The 20,270-nt window shown below is 35.6% G+C and overlaps 2 protein-coding genes across 2 annotated transcripts in view; one reads left to right on the top strand and one right to left on the bottom strand.

The window, feature by feature from the left end:
* Rergl (RERG like) overlaps positions 1-20,270 on the top strand; it is a 177,943-nt gene that overhangs the window by 28,057 nt on the left and 129,616 nt on the right. The window lies entirely within an intron of this gene.
* LOC109117803 (phosphatidylinositol 4-phosphate 3-kinase C2 domain-containing subunit gamma-like) overlaps positions 1-20,270 on the bottom strand; it is a 58,195-nt gene that overhangs the window by 498 nt on the left and 37,427 nt on the right. Inside the window, exons 6-8 of the mRNA XM_019206351.1 lie at positions 13,997-14,096; positions 5,099-5,169; positions 2,499-2,562 (exon numbers count right to left, since the gene is read on the bottom strand). Coding sequence (XP_019061896.1) covers positions 2,499-2,562; positions 5,099-5,169; positions 13,997-14,096 — 235 coding nt within the window. The remainder of the gene's footprint in view (positions 1-2,498; positions 2,563-5,098; positions 5,170-13,996; positions 14,097-20,270) is intronic.

The following is a 20,270-nucleotide window of genomic DNA, read 5'->3' as shown; positions in this document are numbered from 1 at the left end:
TTCCTGCACATACACAGGTCTTCCTTAACACCGAGGCAAGGAGTTTCAGGACTGTCAAGCAGGTTAAGTTATTTTCTCAGGGCCACATAGCAAAGGAGTTACGAAGAGATGAGTTTAAACTCAGTCAGTCTAACTCCAGAGTTCAAGTGTCCACCCGAGACAGGGGGTTAACAGGACTGTGAAGTAACCACCTTGAGCTAGAGTAGAAGAAATAAAGACTAGGTAGAAAGGAGACAAGGAAACCCAGTTTTTAAAATTATACTTTAAATAAAAACTGTATAGCTTCAAGACAAAAAGAAACTCGTCTTTTTTCCTTCCAGGAAATTCACTAAAAAAGTTTAAAAAATCGGAAAGGTCCTTTTGCACTAAGCCTATATATCTCGTCACTTAGTCTGTCCTTTTCACCTGCACACTGCACTTCCTTTGTCCTCAGGAAGCAGCAGCAGTGGCGGGCAGCAGATCTGGACTCCACACACAAATGGATGACTTGTGTCATAACCCGATGGACAGAACATTGTACACATCCTAGCTCTCCCATCTCGATAACACCTCCTTACATATCCTAACTCTGGATCATATGGTGTCACACTTCTCTGAGCACCACACTCCACTCGAGTACATTCTGTATGTCCGTCTAGTAAACCCTTCTCATACTGATTCATTCTTTTTCTGTGACAGGACTCAGCAAACCCACAAGCTTATTTTAAAGGGTGGGATAGGTTCCTTATTTTAGTCTCAGGGATCCCTCAGACCCAGCCCGGTGACAATCTGATAGGAAATAAATGAGCAACTGTACTTCTGAGTGATAAGAAAAGAAAGATAGGAAGAAAAGGGCTAAAGGTGTAGGGGAAGTGGGAAGGGTAGGGGAAAGGAAATAAAGGAAAAGAAAAAATATGAGAAAATGAACTAAGGGAAACAAAGTCTTTTTTTATAGGGGAGGGTGGAGGGGGTGAAGGGAGGGCAGGGGTATGGGGAAAAATGAGATGCAACATCTGTCATGTAAAGGTACAAGGTCCCAGTGATGGGTGTGCTATACTGTATACATAAAAAGTACCAATAAACTCAATGAAAAAAAAAGAAACCAAATGTTGGAGTTAATCAAGGTATTATAGACAGCTAAATTAGGTAGCAATGAAGGCACAGAGAGGGACTGGACCCTCGAGGAAGTCAGCACAAAAAAACAGACATCAGAATTCTGGCTGCAGGCAAATCCAAATGAACCAGGCCTCCGGATGGAGAAGTAATAGCAAGGGCTGCAGCCTCCTTAGAGATAAACAGTGATTTGAGATTGCAGTGCAATTAGCACTACCTGGTCCAGTGGGCCCAGCTAAGCATCGGCCTCATAGGTGAGGGACCAGAACATCTGGACTCATACTCTTTCTCTAATGCCTTTGTTCTTTCTATATACTCTTGCTGTATAACTTGTTTCCCTATTGGATCAATATTAGCTTAGCAGCTATATTTGTAATTCTGTGGCTTGATTGTGGTCTGACCCACATTTGCCTACACTGTGATTTTGCAGTGTAAATTACTCCTGACAAAGAGCCTGAGTGGCCACCCAGTTGGGACCCCTCCTGAAAGTCCAGGAGCTCTTCTTCCCCTTATTTCCAGGGAAACACTCCTAACTTCGTCCTTTGGTTCAAGACTTTGTTCCTTGATATTGCGAGGCTGCAAACTCAGCACATTTGACATATAACAGGTTGGGAGTTAGATTTTTCCTCTGTCAAAAGGAGCAAACCATACACTTCTTTGAGAAAGAAAGCAAGTAATTAATCAAAGGAGCAAGCATACAGAGTCTCCAAGAAAAGAAAGCAAACTGCACAGGCAAACTGAATGACATCAGTGCAAATAACAAAACTGCACCCAGTTCAGAGATCCCTGTACCCTTTAAAAAAAAAAATCCATGAATAATTAATGACATTCCTTTGAGATCCCATAAATTGCTTTTTTTTTTTTTTTTTTTTTGTACCAGGGATCGAACTCAGGTCTTTGTGCTTGTAAGGCAGGCAGCGGAACCACTGAGCCAATCCCTGGCCAAGAACCCATAAAATTTAAATGCCTCCTTTGTGTAGGACTTCTTACTCTATGAAGTAGCCAGTCTTTTCTGTCCGTAAATAGGCTTTTGGTGGAGGAACCGATTTCACTGTCTTTTCTAGGGTTGGAGTCTGTAGAGCAGTCAACTATGTTTCTTTCCTGTAAGAAGCTTTTTCTTTTGTCTTGAAACTGGCCTGTGTATAATTTCCATTTTATATATATATATATATATATATATATATATATAGAGAGAGAGAGAGAGAGAGAGAGAGAGAGAGAGATAAAAATATAGATAAAGGAAAGGAAGAAGTGGGCTACTTTTCGCCTGTATATTTTTTCATGGTAAAGTTAAAGCCCCCTCTGATTCATTCATCTTTTTTTATCTTCAGAAAATTGCAAAGTTTTAGCAAAAAGGTATGTGATATTTGCAAATGCTTATTTTATTGAGAGATAAAAGTCCATACCTGGATTGTCAATAGGTATTTTAGGTGGAAGTCATATTTTTTTATTGCAGTTGATAAGCATTGTCTGAAAAGAAAAAGAAATTTAGTTAAAATTGGGTAGGGCATCTTATATTTTTTAAGCCAAATATTTATCACAAGTACTATCTTATCCAATAATTCAATAATAGGCAGAGAGAAAAAAAGGAGTACATTTGATATAATTTTATTAATATTTCATGAGTGCCTTATAGAGTTCGTATAACTCGACAGAGTATAAACATATTCAAAAAATGTTAATACTCCAAAGAATCATGATGAATTAAACTTTTCCAAGTGACTGGGTTCTGTGGTTTATAGACTCTTTCTAAGTGCTTGGTATCCAGAACAAAGAAGTGGTCAAGTCACATGCAAAAGGTAGCAAAGTTTTATATTCTTTAAAGGTAAGAAAAGAAGTATACTCTGCCACATGAGAGCAGACCACAGAGAGAACTTACAGTGCCTATGAGGTTAATGGTAAGGTCTTTTGTCAGATCTAGGCCATACTATCAAAAATCTGCTTGATTTTGCAACAGATGAACTGAAATTAGCACTTGCTGATTGGTCCCAGGTATAGGGCTTAGGAAGTATGTTCTGTGCATGTCCTGAATCTCCGTGATCAACAGGTCTTGCCCACTTGCTCAGCCTCAAAAGGCTGATCATTACAGTATATGGAACTACTGTTAATTCAAAGTGAAAGTTGCCAATATGTGATATTGTGAAATGTGTCCTTGGACTTTGTACCAGTTTCTTGGTATATGAAGTCTCCAAACTGGTGTAAACTATGGGAATGAGCTGACTAATGGCTAAGTACTCTCAGGTTTCTTCAGGATGGGAGATGGTCACCAAAAAAAGCAAAGCTTTTAGTATGGCACTACTAAAACTCTTGAAATCTCCAAAGTGGTGATAGGGAGAAATCCCCATACCTTTTAGAGTAACAGAAATCTGGGTTGATCATAGTAGTGTGAGAGCAGAGGAGAAACAGTTTTCAACTTGAAAGATAGTGGTAAATATTAACACTAAGAAATGTAGGAGCATATGAAATGTTATAGAGAAATGCTTCTGGAAGTAATTGCACTTATTTTTAACAGAAAGGATGGTTTTTGCACAAAATCTGTGCATTTTTCTCTCCTGAACTTATCTTCCTGTTCCAGTTTTATCCATGTTTAGGTAGAATAGAGATAATTCTTGTGGACTTCACTGTTCAAATTATTTTCCACAACATTAATTATTTTATCTTCTTATTTTGTTCTAAAAAGTTCTTATTTGAGTGATGAGTTATGTTAAACAAAAATAGCATGAAAATCCGATCAATATATTTTAAAACAGCTGCCTTTTCATTCTTTACTGCACTATCTTTTCAGTTGGAGTCTGTCAATTTACTCCAAGAGGAAATAGAATATGGAAAAGGTGATGAAAAGACAGGAAGAGAATAGCATTTTAAAAATATAAAAATTGTTTGTAAAACTAAAAGTTCACTCTTTCTTTCTGCCCATCTTTGCTTTTTTTTCCTGGATAAATTTATTTTACGATATGTGTAACTAAGAAATAAAAATTTGAGTTAGATTATGACTAAAATCCATTGTAGTCCTAGATATTCTATGATTTTATACAGGAAAGCTTGACATTTTATGGAGGATGATGGGAAAGAGAGGCACACAAAAAGGGACAAAAGTTTAATGGAAAAATACGGCTTTTGAAAATTTCAGATTGATCTGATTTTAGAAGTGCCACTAATGACCTGATTAAACTTGAGCAAGTTAGGTGGCCTCACAGAATTTCAGGCTGCTTGATGCTGAAGTTGATAATATGCAGTGTCCTACTTCAATATTCTCCTGGGGATGATTTAGATGAGAACATATACAAAATGCATAACCTCTCCATGAAGATATGACTGTTATTAATAGTAAAAGCAGTTATAAATCATAGTTTATATCAGGCTGTACTTTAAGGATTTATGAGATGTACCTCCCACATGATGCTTTTGCTGGTTCAGCTCAAAACAATTTAATGCCAGAAATATCCAATCTGTAGTAATGATTTCTTCTCCTAGTTTAGGTTTCTGATAACTCTGTTCTTTCAAATAATACATGCCTATATTTAGGTATAAGAATAATTAGGGCATGTTTATTTCCTGTTACTTAAATTTTCCAATTTGAATTTTCAATCCTCTGTTTACGATGTACCAATTATTTTCAGGGTGTTCCAAAAGGAATTTTAAGCAGAAGATTGTGACTTTCAAAGTATGGAGATTTAGCTTTGCAAAGATCTTAGTGACACATGCATACCCAAAGTCACAAAATGAATTAAAAAAATCATTGAGCATACAATAACCAGCAGCAGAGATATTTTAAAATGAATGTTAGATCATTCTGGAAAGTGCTAGTATCTCTTCAAAAATATCTGAAAAGCTGTGAAAAATAGATAATTACAGAATTTGCCAAAGGGAGATATCTATTAAAATCATAATAGCTTCCACTGTACTAGTGAAAAGATAGATTTTACAGTGAACTGAAAAATATTGTGAGTTGGCATTTGAGAACTCAGTCAGAAAGTTGTCTTGGAACAGAAATAAAATATCTTACCTGGACACTTTCCAAATGTGTGTAAATTCTAGAAGTTGGTTCAGGTGCAACTCACCATGGTCATCAACAGGCTGTGGAGAACAGAACATATTAATATTTATGCGGGGAATAGGAATGAGTAGAAGATAAAAATAGGTTTGTAGCTTCCTGCTGTCTTTTTATTCATCTATTTTGATAACCCCCATTCATAATTTTTATACTTTGTCTTAATGACCTTACAAAACTTTCCTTAACTGTGTAATTCTTCTTTTCAGTAATGGAATAGAAACTGGAGGTTTGGTTGCAGCTCCATATAGGAGAATGTGGAAATACACCTTGGCTTTTCTTTTCTCAATTGTTTTCCTTGTTAATCTTCTTTTTTTTCTCTTTCTCTCTTCCACTTTGATCTTTATTTATCTCCCTTTTTGTTCCTATTCCTATCCTAATTCAAATTTATTTTCTTTTTATTTCTCTCAATTGCTATTAGTTTTTTTTTTAAAATGATTACAGTCTCTACCCTCCCTATTGCTATTAGTTGTTCTGTTCTTGTGTATACTTTGTTCTGTCTTCTCCTCTTTTCTTCAACAGCTTCCTAGAGTTTGTATGAACTTCATATGTCCTCTGACCTCTCATCTAACCTTTCTCTATCCTATCTATGTATCCTTCCCTCCCCAACTCTTTCTAAGTCTCCACCCTTAAGGGTAAATTTGCTATATTGAAGGGTTTATTCACTATAAACATATTTTGGGTTGGTCCTCGATTTTGGTTTAATTTACACATTCAAAGTTGATAGATTAATAACTACCACAAATTGTCATTTTCTAAGCTGTGCTTGATGTTACTGTGTTGCTGATTATATCACTTGGGCTAAGGTGTTGTGATTGATCAAATCAGTTGTCCTTCCTGGTATAATGAATGAGATTGCCTCAGAGTCATTAGAGACTCAAAACCTAAAGACCAACTATATCTGGAAAATCAAAGTATTAACCCAGGAATTAAACCAAGGACAATGCCAAAAACAAAAATAGAAATGAGAAGACAATTAGACAAGGCACAAGCACAGACTTCCACCTCACCAAAGGAAAACTCTGGGGGAAATGAGGTAGAAAAGTCTGATAGTCAATCATCTGAACACCTTGAACTGATAGCACAGGAAGTAACAAAGCATATAAATGAGGCTCTAGAAAAATTCAGAAACAGAAATAATTTCCCAGATATCCACAGAGATGATGAGAAAAATGAAAGACATGATAAGAGACTCTAGAACAGAAACAGATAAAAAAATAGATGAGCTCAGGACCATGATGGAAACCATGACTGCCTAACACAGGAGAGAAATGGAAACGATGAATGCCCAACATAGGAAAGAAATGAATCCATGAAACAGATTCAGGCAGATATCTAGGAGATTAAAAACTATACAAAGCATTCACAACAGAATGAACAAATGTGAAGATAGAATTTCAGATATAGAAGATAGGATGGCAGACAGTGACAATGAAAAGAGGGATTTCTTAAAAACAGTAAGGGATCATGAGAAATCAATCCAACAACTCTTAGATGATGCAGCAAAGAATAATATAAAACTGATTGGAAGCCATGAAGTAGCAGGAGAAAGTACAAATGACATAAAAAATCTGTTCACAGAATTGATGACAGAAAACTTCCCAAACAGAGGGGAAGAATTTGACATACAGATAAGTTATATAGGACTCCAACTAGCCATGATCGCAAAAGATCTACACCTACATATATAATAATCAAGATCCCAGAAACTCAACAGAAGAACAAAATATTACAAGCATTGAGAGAAAAGAAACAAATGATATTGCAAAGGAAAGCACATCAGAATCACAACAGACTTTTCAACTCAACCTCGCAGGTCAAGGAGAGCCTGGAATGAGGTATTTCAGGTCCTAAAAAAAAAAACCTCTAACCTAGACTGATGTATCCTGCAAAACCATCTTTCAAAACTGATGTGAAATAATATACTTCCACAACAAAGAACACCTGAGAAATTTCATGAAAACCAAACCAGCATTCCAAACACTTCTAAACAATATCCTGGTAAGAGACAATGAAGGCCACAACTCCATAAGGGCCAACAGAGCAAATATACCAGGCAAATCAAGAAATTAAAGGGAGAGAGGGAAAAATGAAAAATAAAAGAACCAACAATGGGAAAATAACATAACAGTGAAAACCAATACATAACAGTTATAACTATCAATGTTAATGGCCTCAATTCACCAATCAAAAGAAATAGGCTGGAAGAACAAGCAAAATCCAACAATATGCTATATACAAGAAACCCATTTAATCCACAAAGAAATTCATAGACTGAGAGTAAAAGGATAGAAAACAGTTCTTCATGCACAGGAGCCTGGAAAAATGTTGGGTAGCTATCTTATTTGCAATCAGAGTAAATTTCAAGCCAAAACTAATTAAGAAGGCCATTAAATCCTTGTAAAGTGAACAATACAAGAGGAAGAAAATACAACCATAAATATATATGCACCATATACTAATGCTCCCAACTATACAAAACAAATATTAATGGATATGAAAAACAAAATAAGCACTAATACAATTGTAGTAGGGAACCTCACTACTCTACTGACACAGATAGACAGATCATCTAGACAAAAAATCAGCAATGAAATTAGAGAACTGAACAAGTCTTTGAAAAAGTGGACTTAGCAGATGTCTACAGACTGTTCTTCCCCACAAAATCAGAATATTCATTCTTTTAGGCTGCACATGAGTCATTCTCCAAGATAGACCACATGCTAGATCATAGAACATGCTTAAGTAAATGCAAAGGAATTGAAGTCACTCTCTATATATTATCAGACCATAGTGCAATTAAACTGGAAATCAATAGCCTAAGAAAATGCAAGAACTTCATAAACACATGTAAATCAAATAACACCCTGTTGAACAACCATTGGGTCAGAGGAAATTAAGAAATTAAAAAATTTCTACAATTAAATGATAATGCCAATAAAACACAGGAATCTATTGCACACAATGAAAGCAGTCCTATGAGGGAAATTCATAGCAGTAAATGCCCATAGTAGGAAAAGAGAGGAGCTCAAATAAATAACCTAATAAATTACGTAGAACTCTTGAAGACATTGGCATAGGAAAAGACTTTATGAATAAATCCTCAGTAGCACAGGAACTTGCACAAAGAATCAACAATTGCTCTCTCATCTTATTAAAAAGCTTCTGCACTGCAAGAGAAATCACCAACAGAGCTAAGAGACAACCTACAATATGGGAAAAAAGTTTTACCAGCTGTTCCCCAGACAAAGGTCTACTATCTAGAGTATAAAAAGAATTCAAAAAAAAATGGTACCCCCCAAATCTAAAGACCCAATTCAAAAATGGGCATCTGAAGTGAACAGACACTACTTAGGCAAACAAGTAAAAGCAGCAAATAAACATATAAAAAAATATTCAATATCACTACTCATTTGAGAGATGCAAATGAAAGCAACACTGAGATTCCATCTCACCCCAGGAAGTATGGCTGCTATCTAGAAATCAACCAATAACAAATGCTGGTGAGACTTTGAGGAAAAAGGAACCCTTCTTCATGGTTGGTGGGAGTGCAGACTGGTGCAACCATTATGGAAATCAGTATGGAGATACCTAAAAGAACTAGTATTAGAGGTTCCATTTGACCCAGCTATCCCTCTGGTGGGTATCTTTCCAAAATAATTAAAAGAATCATACCACAGTGATATATGCTTACCCATGTTTATAGTGGCTCAGTTTGTAATAGCTAAAACTTGGAAACAACCCAAATGCCCATCAACTGGAGACTGGATAAAGAAAATTGTGGTTTTTCTAGAAAATGGAGTACTACTGAGCCATAAAGAATGATAAACTACAGACATTTATAGATAAATAGATGCACATGCTCTTAAGTGGCATAAATAGGACACACGTGTGTAAATGCCAAATAATTTCTCTGGTGTAAAAACTAAAAGTGTAAATAAGGTTCAAATGCTATAATTGATAGTGTGAAATAGGAAGAAAATGGCTAAAGAGGAAGTGGGAAAGGGAGGGCAAAGGAAATATGGGAAAAGAAAAAAATGTAAGAAAAGCAAAAAAATGGAAACAAAGTCTGCAAATAGGGAATGGTGAAGGGGGTGAAGGGAGGGCAGGGCCATGGGGAAAAAGAAAAATAAGACGTATCACGTAAAGGTACAAGATCCCAATGATAAATGTACCTGTATTGTTTGCTTTAAATGTATCAATATACTTATCCTGGAAAAATACTCCTTGGCATCAGGAAGGTCAAACAGTTTCTCCTGGTAAGTATGAAGGCAGGTTTCTAGGCACCAGTTCTCTCCACACATCAGCACTTTCCTCTCCTCCTCCAGCTCCTTTCCATCCCTTCCCCTTGTCCTTTCCCTTCTTTTCTTTCTAAATACCCTGAGGTCAAACAGTCCCTGGTAGTGTAAGACTCTAACTTAACAGATGGGCTGGAGGCTCGGGATGAACTTCTGTTCTGCATTTTTCAGTTTCACCATATCTTGCTGCCAAAAATGTCAGTCTGAGAGAATTTTCCAATTTGGGTGCACTGGATTATGCTAATGGATGACAATTACTGACAAATCTAAATTCTACGAGTTACTCTTTGGTAGTTTATTTTCTGCCTAGGTGAGCAGGAATTATTCATCGCCAATTATCGGTCCTGTGATACATGCACGCCACGTGCCCAAGCGCGTGTGCACGCGCGCGCGCGCGCACACACACACACACACACACACACACACACACACACACATTCAATTCCTTCACCAACTCTTTCCAAATAGTCTTTCATGCAAATCCTGTGCACTGGGCACGGGAACGGAAAATGCAATATTCCACTGCGTGGCACTATTTGACCACGAGGTGCTGACAAATTTGAGCGGCCTGAGCCCGTCCACGCCCAGGTGTGAATAACCTTATGTGTCCATGGGCCACACCATCTATTTCCCAAACTGCCCCTTACAGTTATTGACTGAAAAATCAGAAGAAAAGCCTTTCTATGGCTGAAAGTCAAGAGGTAAATGATTTTTATATTTATTTTGTGAGGAGGTAGAAAGAAGCTTAACTACATGGAAGGCATAAGTCATCACTATAAAACAATACTCTGAATGCATGCCGGGAAAGATAAATATTTTACAGAAATGCAAAGGAATTTAGAGTAGATATACAGTTTACACCAGGAAAGTGCATCCAGTTTCGTGGGGATAGGTGAAAAGGAGTCACAGTGGTGATTCGAATTTTTTCTGAATTAGAGAAATATAAATTTAGGTGTGTTAATCTCAGTAAAAACGAAAGGAAATTTTAAAGTAAAAAACAGTCAAAGAGATAGTAAGATATTTTTAACGAATTAATTTATTTTTGTTTCCTGGGAATTGAGCCTATAATCTTTGCAGTGAGCTACATCCACAGCTTTTATTTTATTTCATGTTAAATAGCTAAGTTGCCCAGGTTAGCCAAGAATATGTGAAACTCCTGCCTTAGCCTCCCAGAATACAGGAATATTACAGGTGAGTGCCACCGTGCCCAAGGGAGGTACCTAAGACTTGACCAGTAAAGTCTTCTTTCAGAAGTTAAAACCAACTAAAGCATAAAAATGATCTGATTTTATATGGTTACGTATTGACAGATTAATTAATTAAAATATGTTTATTTGAAAAATTGTCTACCTATGCATATTAATTGTAAAAGCCACTTTATTTGATTTCTGGAGATACTGCCATCTGTCAGGGATTGGTCCTTGTCCTATAGTCACTCAGTAGAATTTTTAAAGCAGTGTCTCACAGTGTTGGAGCAAATGTCCAGCAACTGTCCATTGAATATAGTGTTCATTTTACTTTTCTCCAAAACTGAAGGTCATACACTGGTTTTAACAAAATTTTCAAACCTATTTTTTATTTAAAAATTATATTGATACAACTGTTTTGTGACTACTCCCTCAAACTAGAAGGAAATACTGTTTTTATGATTAATATTTACAATGTTGACTTTTTTTAACAACTTGGGGAGACACGAAATATGAGTAAAATTTTCAAAAGAAATTCAGTCATTCACACCACATCTAATCAAGGTAGGAGTTTTAAAACTTTGAAATCGGGATGATTTCTAATGACCATCAAATTGCTTTATGAAAAATCTCTTAGAACAAAAATTAAATCATCATAATTCAGTAAATATAAGGAAGTTTAAAATAGGGAGAACATCTAAGATGAATGGAGGTTTGCAATGCTTTTTGCAATTAGAAAAATTAGAACATTGAAAGCCAATGACGCCAGTAAATTTTATCAAATATGCTAATTATTACGTTCCTAGTATTATGGGGAAATGTGGCCCATTTCACAGGCCCCTTTCACAGATTGTTTAGAATGCCAATGTAATTGTTCATAGATGTTTAGCTTACAGCTGAAAATCTGAAAATCAAAGAAGATTCTGTCAGCATTTAAAAAAATAAAATTAAGAGAAAACATTCACTATCTTTTTATGATGTCTGTATAAATCTCAAGGGTCAGTTGTTTTACACACAATAATTCACAAAATGGACATGCATCACAAGTTGATAAACTGTGTCTGCTATATTAAGCTGATTAATATATCATATATTCCCAGAAAGAAGAAGCTTTATAAAATTTACATTAAAATCTAGGCAGTTCTCCTTTTTTTGGTCACATGCTGTAAGCAGAACTTAGTAGGCCCACAGGGCCAGAATGCTGATAGGAGTGTGGATAGTGTTACTATTTCTGGTGGAGATTCTCTTCCAAATCTGTGAATAATGAGAATACTCACCCAATCTGGTTACTATGGAAACTCAACTGAGAAATGGAAGTGAAGAGCTTACGCCATTGCCTGGCCTTGGTAGTACCACTTAGTAAGATTGATGTCATAAAATCAAGGTGTTAGACTTATGACATTGCAGTCCTTTATTATTGAAAATTCTAAAGTTTTACTAAAATTGCTTTTCATGTGAGCATTTTAAAAGTTTACTCATGGGCTTGAAAATAGTGAGTGATATGGACTTGTAACTTAAGGATCGCTACAATTCAGATGACCTAGTGAAAAACAGACATTTCTAGCGACAACTCTACATTATGTGCTCAGGACGACTATGTGTTGTTCCTAAACCTGGTGACAATGCCAGTGGTGACAACAGCCCGAAGATGCTGCACTGGACGATGTTATAATATAGTGGGTTTTATGGTCACAATGCTTTTGCTCAAATCCCATTTCCCTTGTTTGCTTTCTGTAAGACTTGGGACCATGGATTTCATCTCAATCTTTCACTACTTTAAATTAAATATGATAGGGAAATTATAGTATTTCTCATTTTTTTGATGTTAGGCTATTTAATTATTCGAAGCACTGAGACCAATAGTAGTATATAACAGATGCCTGATATGGTTAGTTATTATTAAACGCATATGGTGTCCCAGTCTCTAAATTATATGAATAAAACTGTGGAAAATAAAGGAAAACAGGTGAAAAATATATGTGAAGCTAGAATTTTGACCAATTTCTCTTAGACACACATCTAAACTCTCTGAGAACAGCATGGAAATTCTAGGTACACTTTGCAATATACAACTCGTAGCACACTATGTGGCTTCCACGGACTTACTGGCTGGCCTCAGATCCAAACAAGCTCCTGTCCTCACCAGCTCTATGGCTATAGCCTTAGGAAAGTCCAGGTGCCTCCCTGGGAGTCTATTTCTTTATTTTCAGTAGTGCTTTCCTCATAGAATTGTAAAGATTAAATGTGACAGAAATGTTAAAGTTTCAGACATAAAATATATGCTAAATGCATACTATATCAGAATAGGGGAGTTACATGAATTTTAAAATAAAACAATTTGTGTGACACTGAAATGTTAGTGTTTTGTGAATTATTACACCAATGAGATAAATTACATTTTAGAACCATGTAAATTAGTATCATGTATTTTCTTTTCTCTGCCACGTTGCAGTGAAAGATGATGATTTCAATGTTTTCTACAATTTTGAGGGCAATTTAAAGAATGGTAAGTTTATTAATGCTGACAAGATTAGTTGCACTTTATAATGTTTCTTTGTGGAGATTTCAGACCCATAGCCCTGGAGCTGTCAACAGCAGTGAGGCTGGAAACCAGATCCAAAAGATATTTCTAAACAACTCTCTTTTGGCCTCATTATGTTCTATTCCACATAGATATATTTCAACCTCATGCACCGCCTGACATTTTTTATGATGAAACACCTTATATTAGGGGGAAAAAAGAATCAAGCACTAGAATCTGTTATCTGATAAAAATGACAGGGTGATAGGATTCTTGCTTAACGCAGGTAATTGGAAGATTCTAGAGATAAAAGCTGCCCAAATAACAAAGTTCACTGCATGCGGTGCAATTTGGGTTGGGAGTAACTCAAGACATTACACAGGGAATAAAATTCACATCTAACAGCATGAAATCATGTCATTAAAGCACAGTAATCCTTTTCTAGGTAGTTTTATCATATATACTACGGCTATTAATATGTCCTGATTTGAGCTGTTTTATTTATGGATATAAACAGTCTTCAGATTTAACTAGAATTGTATTGTTTTTCTGCCTTCCATGGTTTCTCCTTTCCCTACCTTGGAATGACCTACCTTCTAATGCTATCTCGTGATGGGTAGGACATCAGAGCATAGAAACTCAGCATATAACCCTAGGATGGCATTCATCATGTTGCTTCAGTCTACATCAAGAGGCATTTAGCTTAAATATTTCACCCTGTGTCAATCACTATACTTAAGTAAACATGTGCAGATTAAGTCGTGTCATTCTGGGTTGGCAGAGATAGGCACATTGTCATTAAATCTATTCATTTGCTAAATGACACCACAGCTAAAATAAATCTTACCTTTCTAGATAACTTTCCTGGAGCTGTCCTATTTTTCTGTAGATGAAGTTGAACAGATTTATTTTTCTGAAACATTTTGTGGCTCCCCAAACAGTGGTCACTGGAGAAGAAAAAAATGAACACGATCATATCCAATAATACCCCTGAGTGTGTGTTCTCCTCCCTGACTTCATTTTCTTTTATTTTTGGAATTTAGTCTGGTAAAGGCTGGAATAAACTGTGAGCATGTGTGTTTACATAAATATAATGAGAGGAGATATATATCTAGAAATAGATGACAACATATTGTAATGTTTAGAAATGCATTAATAAATTAGAAAACATTGGGTATATTTAGAGTGGTCATAGTTCTGGTAAAGAATGTTTTATGCATTTAAAGTTAGATTTTGGTGGGGGCGTACTGGGGATCAAACTCAGGACCTTGAGCTTGTGAGGCAGGCGGATTGCCACTGAGCTAAATTCCCAGGCCTATAGTTAGTTTTATCCAGCTATGTCAAACCAGAAGACCGCATGCTTCGGGAGGGCTAGTTGCTGGCACAGTTTTTCTATGGGGGCCACTGTACGGAGGCACAGAGATGTAGTAGAAATGTCATAGGTTTCAAATTCAATATTGTCTTCTTTAGAGTTGGCATATTACTATCTACATTAAAGGGTTCACAAGAAGATTAAAGAGTAAAAAGCCTTTGTATTTTAGATGTTTTTAATGGCATGGTTATATTTTTTTCTTCCTTCCTCTCTGTTTCTGTAACTATTTGCCAAGCACAAATTAGAAGATGAACTTCTACTGTATAATCTCCTTCACAGCTTTCAATTTTCACATCTCTGATGCCTGTTAATTTATTTAAAAAGGAATTATGTTAGTGGATTTTGTTCAAAGGATCTTGGTTAAAGATACAAGCATTTTAGGAGAAAAATCTTCAAGAAAAATGTGGAGTCATAAAGTGGTATTTTAGTAAAGCTGGTGACTATTTCCTAAACTCAGACAAATACATATTATTGTTAATATCTATGAAATGCTTTTTAAAAATTTTATTTTGACAATTGTTATTTTTAGCACCTAGCAGTTATTTTAGGGTTGTATTAGCTGCATTACCTTTGGTGTCTAGAATTACGCTGTCCAGCACGGCAGCTGGACACGCGTGGTAATGTGTGAGCCACTAGACACTGAGGTGAGTATGAATTAAGATGCATTCGAGTGTGAAGTACAATTGGGTTTTGAAGACTTATCATAAAAAATAATGTAGCACATCTCAAACTTTATTTTGACTACATATTAAGATAATGGGGATACTGAATTAAAGAAAGTATGGTATTAAAATTTATTGTCAATTGCTTTCTTTTCCTGTTTTATTCTTTGTGGTACTGAGGAGTAAACCCGAGACTTGCACAGTTTAGGCACATTCTGCCCCTGAGCTACATCCACAACCCTTTTTATTTCTAGATGAGATCTTGGTAAATTGCCCAGACTGCCCTGGAACTTGTTACTGTCCTGCCTCCACCTCCTGAGGAGCTAGAATTATAGGAACGTGCCGTCATACCCGCCTTCTTTTTATATTGTGGTTAATGGAAGATTTAAAACTGGTCGGTCGCCATTGTGGTATTTTTTATTAGATTGTGTTAATTTAAAGGAAATGAAAAAGAACCAAGACAAGGCATTGAAGGCTAGAAACAAGGGTGGTCTGTGTAATTTAGCGAGTAAATGGAGTAGGAAAACAAATTTTTCACTTTGGGATTCTATGAGAAAGAAAGGTTACCAAACCAAAAATAGGCAATGAAAAGCTAGAGACGGACAATGTAGAGGGAAGGGTATCATCCGCCACACTAACAATGTGACTGTGGAATTATCCCTCTCAGACTGGACACACAGATTTCAGATATGAGCTGATTTAGTAGTCATGTACACAGTTCCAATGTTTAGTCATGTACACAGTTCCAATGTTTCACTAAACTGAATCTATGATACAGTCAAAATTTAGGGTTTATTCTAAATATATACTGGTATATCAAGATGTCTCCACATCCATTATTTATTCTTTTGACAAATATTTGATTCCAGTTATCTGCTAGTTACTATTTTAGAAACTATTTTGAGTATACTTGTCATTTAAGACACTAAAAGGCAGAACCCTTGTATGATTATCTCTATTTCCTACTCAGAAATAGCTCATGCTATTTAAAAGTATTTCTATGAAGTACATTCCTATGAAATGTAAAGAGAGATCAATGACCTTAACACCAAAAAGACATGCAAGAACTCAGATTAGTCTTGGTGCCAAAAAATGAATGTCCAATTTATAAATGTTGATTTTCTTCATCCTAGGCATTCATTTCCAACACACATTTCTGAGCAGGGCTCTTTCATCGGAATAAATACATATTTTGATTTTATGGGATATAAAGTTTCAGCTGTTTTTCAGTGTTTGCATATGAAGTAGTAACAGAGTTAGATTGTGAAATATTGTCATATTTTAAAAAAACTATTTTTATTTAGCTTTATGAACATTGAGAGCCAGGACTGTTGACAGATTTTTAAAGATATTTCCTTAAGTAAATTCAGTAATTAAGTTCAACCCATACCACAGTGTGAGTAGGTAAAAATATCAAGCGATTAATTATAAAATATATTAAAATATTAATGATACTATTATTAGAACTATTAGTAGTACTGTACAGAGTCCATTTTGAACAGTTCCATATGTGTACGGATGAATTCTCACACAGGCAAACACAGGTTCATTGGGCATTTTCAGTTTGAAATTTCTATGATGTCATGTCTATCACATTGCTAATTCTAGTGTGATAGCTATTTCAATTAACTAAATAGCCCAGATTCCATTCTCGAAGTGGAATTTAGAGCTGACTCACACAGATGAGGAGCAGTGGCATGTTGTTTCTGAAAACCAGAAGCCTTCCAATGCATTGTTATTTTGCTTTCCAGGGAATAACGATTAGGTAAAGTTAAATTCCATGATTTAGAAAGACAGTAACAGGGTAAGTTCGAAAACTAAGTCTTCTATGTTGTAGAAGAGGGTAGTGCTTTTGAACAGAAATGGTTTATGGACCATAAACTGAAACCAGTATCTATTTCTCAAGAAGGAAGTGGCCTAAATGGAAGCCTTTCTATTCAAATATTCCACTTTTCTTAAGAACATCCCCAGCCTTTAAAAGACAACTGTTGTCATTCTCATTAAAATGATTATATTCCTTTGTACTTAGAGTATGCATACATTTTAATTAAAAATAAAATTAAATTGAATATATGTAATTGAAAAGTTTTTAATCTAGAAGAAATATTTTATATTAATTTGCAAGGCCTCTCTACTAAGCTATACAGTCATAGCAATTGAGTAATAGCAAAAAAATCTATATAAATGGAGTTAACTAAAATAGAGAGTCAATATGAAAATCATAACAGTGATGCTGGAGCTCTGTATTCTCTGAAAAAGAAAAAAAAAGTGTACTAAGCTCCAAGGAGCTCTTTTTGGATATGGATGCAAATTTGAAACACAGTCAACCTCCCAGGAGATCAGAAATTGTGATTGCATCCCATCTCAAAGTTTCATTATTTTTCCCACAAAATCTCTAGAGGAGAAACATTCTGTAGACTTTGCTAACAGAAAACATTCAAGAACTGAGATTAAAATAGCAATTTCAGCCTTATTAAGGTGATACTGGACACTTTGAAATTATATGTATGCAATTGGAAAGTTCTCTAGCTAATCATTTTTTAAATTTAAATAAATCAAAGGACTAGGTTATGTAAACGTCAATTGATTCAAAATTGGGAAAGGGACTTTATAATTAATTGCTTTTTAAATAATTCTTTTAAGTAACAAAAATAACAGCTGCCTATTGGTTAAGATATTTCTAGGCATAATGAAATTAAATGATGTACCAACATTTAAATATGATTTGCCATGTTTTTATCTGTAATATCTTTTTATCAGTAATATATTTAATCTGTTTTTTTCTATGATGCTTGCATAACTCAGCTCCTTTGCAAACTCGGGGCTGAAATAAGCTATAATTCTTACATATTGCTCCGAATAAACAATCTTTATCATCACAGCTCATTCTTTAGAGTACTGCTCTCAAATGAAAGATACACAAACTCCACTCTTGAGTGCATTTGTTTTAGTTCAGATTTACTTAATGAAAATCCAGTGTAAGTTTGTATAATATGTTCTTATTGTTGTTAGCTATTTGTGAAAGATAGAAACCAGAGTTAATCTTGACATTTCTGGAAAAGTACAAGGAAGACAATCTAGCTTCAAGAAACCTAAGATAAATTATTTGAGTAGCAACACTTTTTTTATTTGTTTGTTTTGTTTTGGTACCGGGGATTGAACTCTGGTCCTTGCGCTTGCAAAGCAGGCCACCGAACCGCTGAGCTAAATAACCCGCCCCTAAAGAACACTTTTTGAATTGTGCGTGAGAGAGTGCAAAGTTATGACGTGTTTCATCCCATTTACCCACACGGTCCTGTGATTTTATAAGTGGAAGAGTACTAAAACTGAAGTCCAAAGAATTACAATGGAGTACATTATAATTTGAAGCCTTAGGCTGTTCTGAATGCGGTGAACATAATCAAATTTTTTAAGTTTGATAAATGAAATCTTTCATTTCACTGAGAATAAAGGCTCCTCTTTCCTACCCACTGAAATATATACAACCTAAGTTTTACTACTACTGAGTGAATCCTATTAACTTATATGTGTATTACTTAGATTTTTTTTCTCACCAGTAATTAATAGTTTGATTTTTCCTTTGAGTATGAGGAAATTCCAACTTACAATCCAATGTTTATTGATCAAGTGAATAAAATTAATTTAGGATTAATTAAACCTATTTTAAAATAATGAGTTTTTCTAGAGATTATTTTAAAATTTTAATGAAACATTATTTTTTGGGAGAAGCCAGGAGAGAGAAAGGGGACCCTGGGTAGATAGGTCAGTGTAGTTAAGGTTGGTGATGAATGAAGGGGTAGATGCTGCCATCTTGATTTACAAATGCATAACTATTTCAAAGTAGTATTTTTAGTCAGCATAGGTTTTTTTCTTTTTACAATATATTTTTAGTGTTCTGATTTCTAACATTCTTTGGGGACTGTGATGTTGTGGGATTAAAAAAATGCCCCTCAAAGGTTCATGTGTTCAGAAGTGGGACTTTGGAAGAGATCGGATTATGGTGATGTCAACCTCATCCATGGTTTAATCCGTGATGACTTCTTATCTGAATGTGCTCTTAGGAAGTGGGGCCTGGTTGGAGGAAGCAGGTCTTGGGGGCGTGGCTTTAGGGACTCTATGTGGTGCTTCTGAGGCTCTTTCTGCCGCTTCCCTCTCACAGGTGCTTCTGAGGTCTTTCTGCCTTGGAGCCAGGTGATTGTGAACTGAGACCTCTAATACCATGAGCCAAAATAAACATTTCTTCCTTTAAACATTCTGTTCTTGTCAGATATTTTGTCCCAATACAGGGACAAATACAGGAATAGTCAGTTTTTTAAATGAAGGAAATCAGGGATATAAAATCCCACCAAAAGGCCCAAGTAGAATGTTCAAGAATATTCAGCTTTGTTTGAGCGTTTGTGGTTACCTACTGACAATGTAATCGTGATTTACTCAGCAGACACTTTTATTTATTTATTTATATTTTGGGCGGGGCGCCAGGGATCGAACTCGGGTCCTTGCGCTTGCAAGGCAGGCGGCAAAACCGCTGAGCTAAATTCCTGGCCCAGCAGACACTTCTAAAGGCAGTACATTTTCTTGTTTCATGCCGTAGCTGATAAGGAGAATTATTTTCAAGTTGAATTAGAAAATAAGACTTCAAGAGAGATTTTAAAGAGAAGAAATGACCAAATACATAGGAATGATAAATACACAGAAAAACCTGCATTTCTAGATATTGCGCTACAGAACAAAGCCTAAAATTATGAAGTAGCATTATATGTCATATATTTATAAAGCTATATATAAAAACATGAGACACGGTTGTAAGTCAAGATGAAGGTGCAACAACTGCTATTTCCTGAAAGGGTAAAAGAAGCTGGAACACTTTAAGGAGAAGTCTTTTTATGGTCAAGTCCTTTGCTTCAGTGATTTCATGTCTGCCTCTGGATAAAACTGGGCAGATCAGTTTACTAGATGAGATCCTGTGTAATGGAATTATGACGCATACCCTCCATAGTATTTACACAGAGGGCCAACGAAGAACTCAGTGAAACATTTTAATATTTTCAAATGAGCCATATAATTTTTATTCTGCCGTAATTTCTCAA

Source organism: Fukomys damarensis, unplaced genomic scaffold, assembly GCF_012274545.1.
Source record: "Fukomys damarensis isolate Sample0158 unplaced genomic scaffold, DMR_v1.0_HiC HiC_scaffold_19, whole genome shotgun sequence".
In the NCBI taxonomy this organism is placed as follows: Eukaryota; Metazoa; Chordata; class Mammalia; order Rodentia; family Bathyergidae; genus Fukomys; species Fukomys damarensis.
This window is presented reverse-complemented; position numbering and strand designations above follow the sequence as displayed.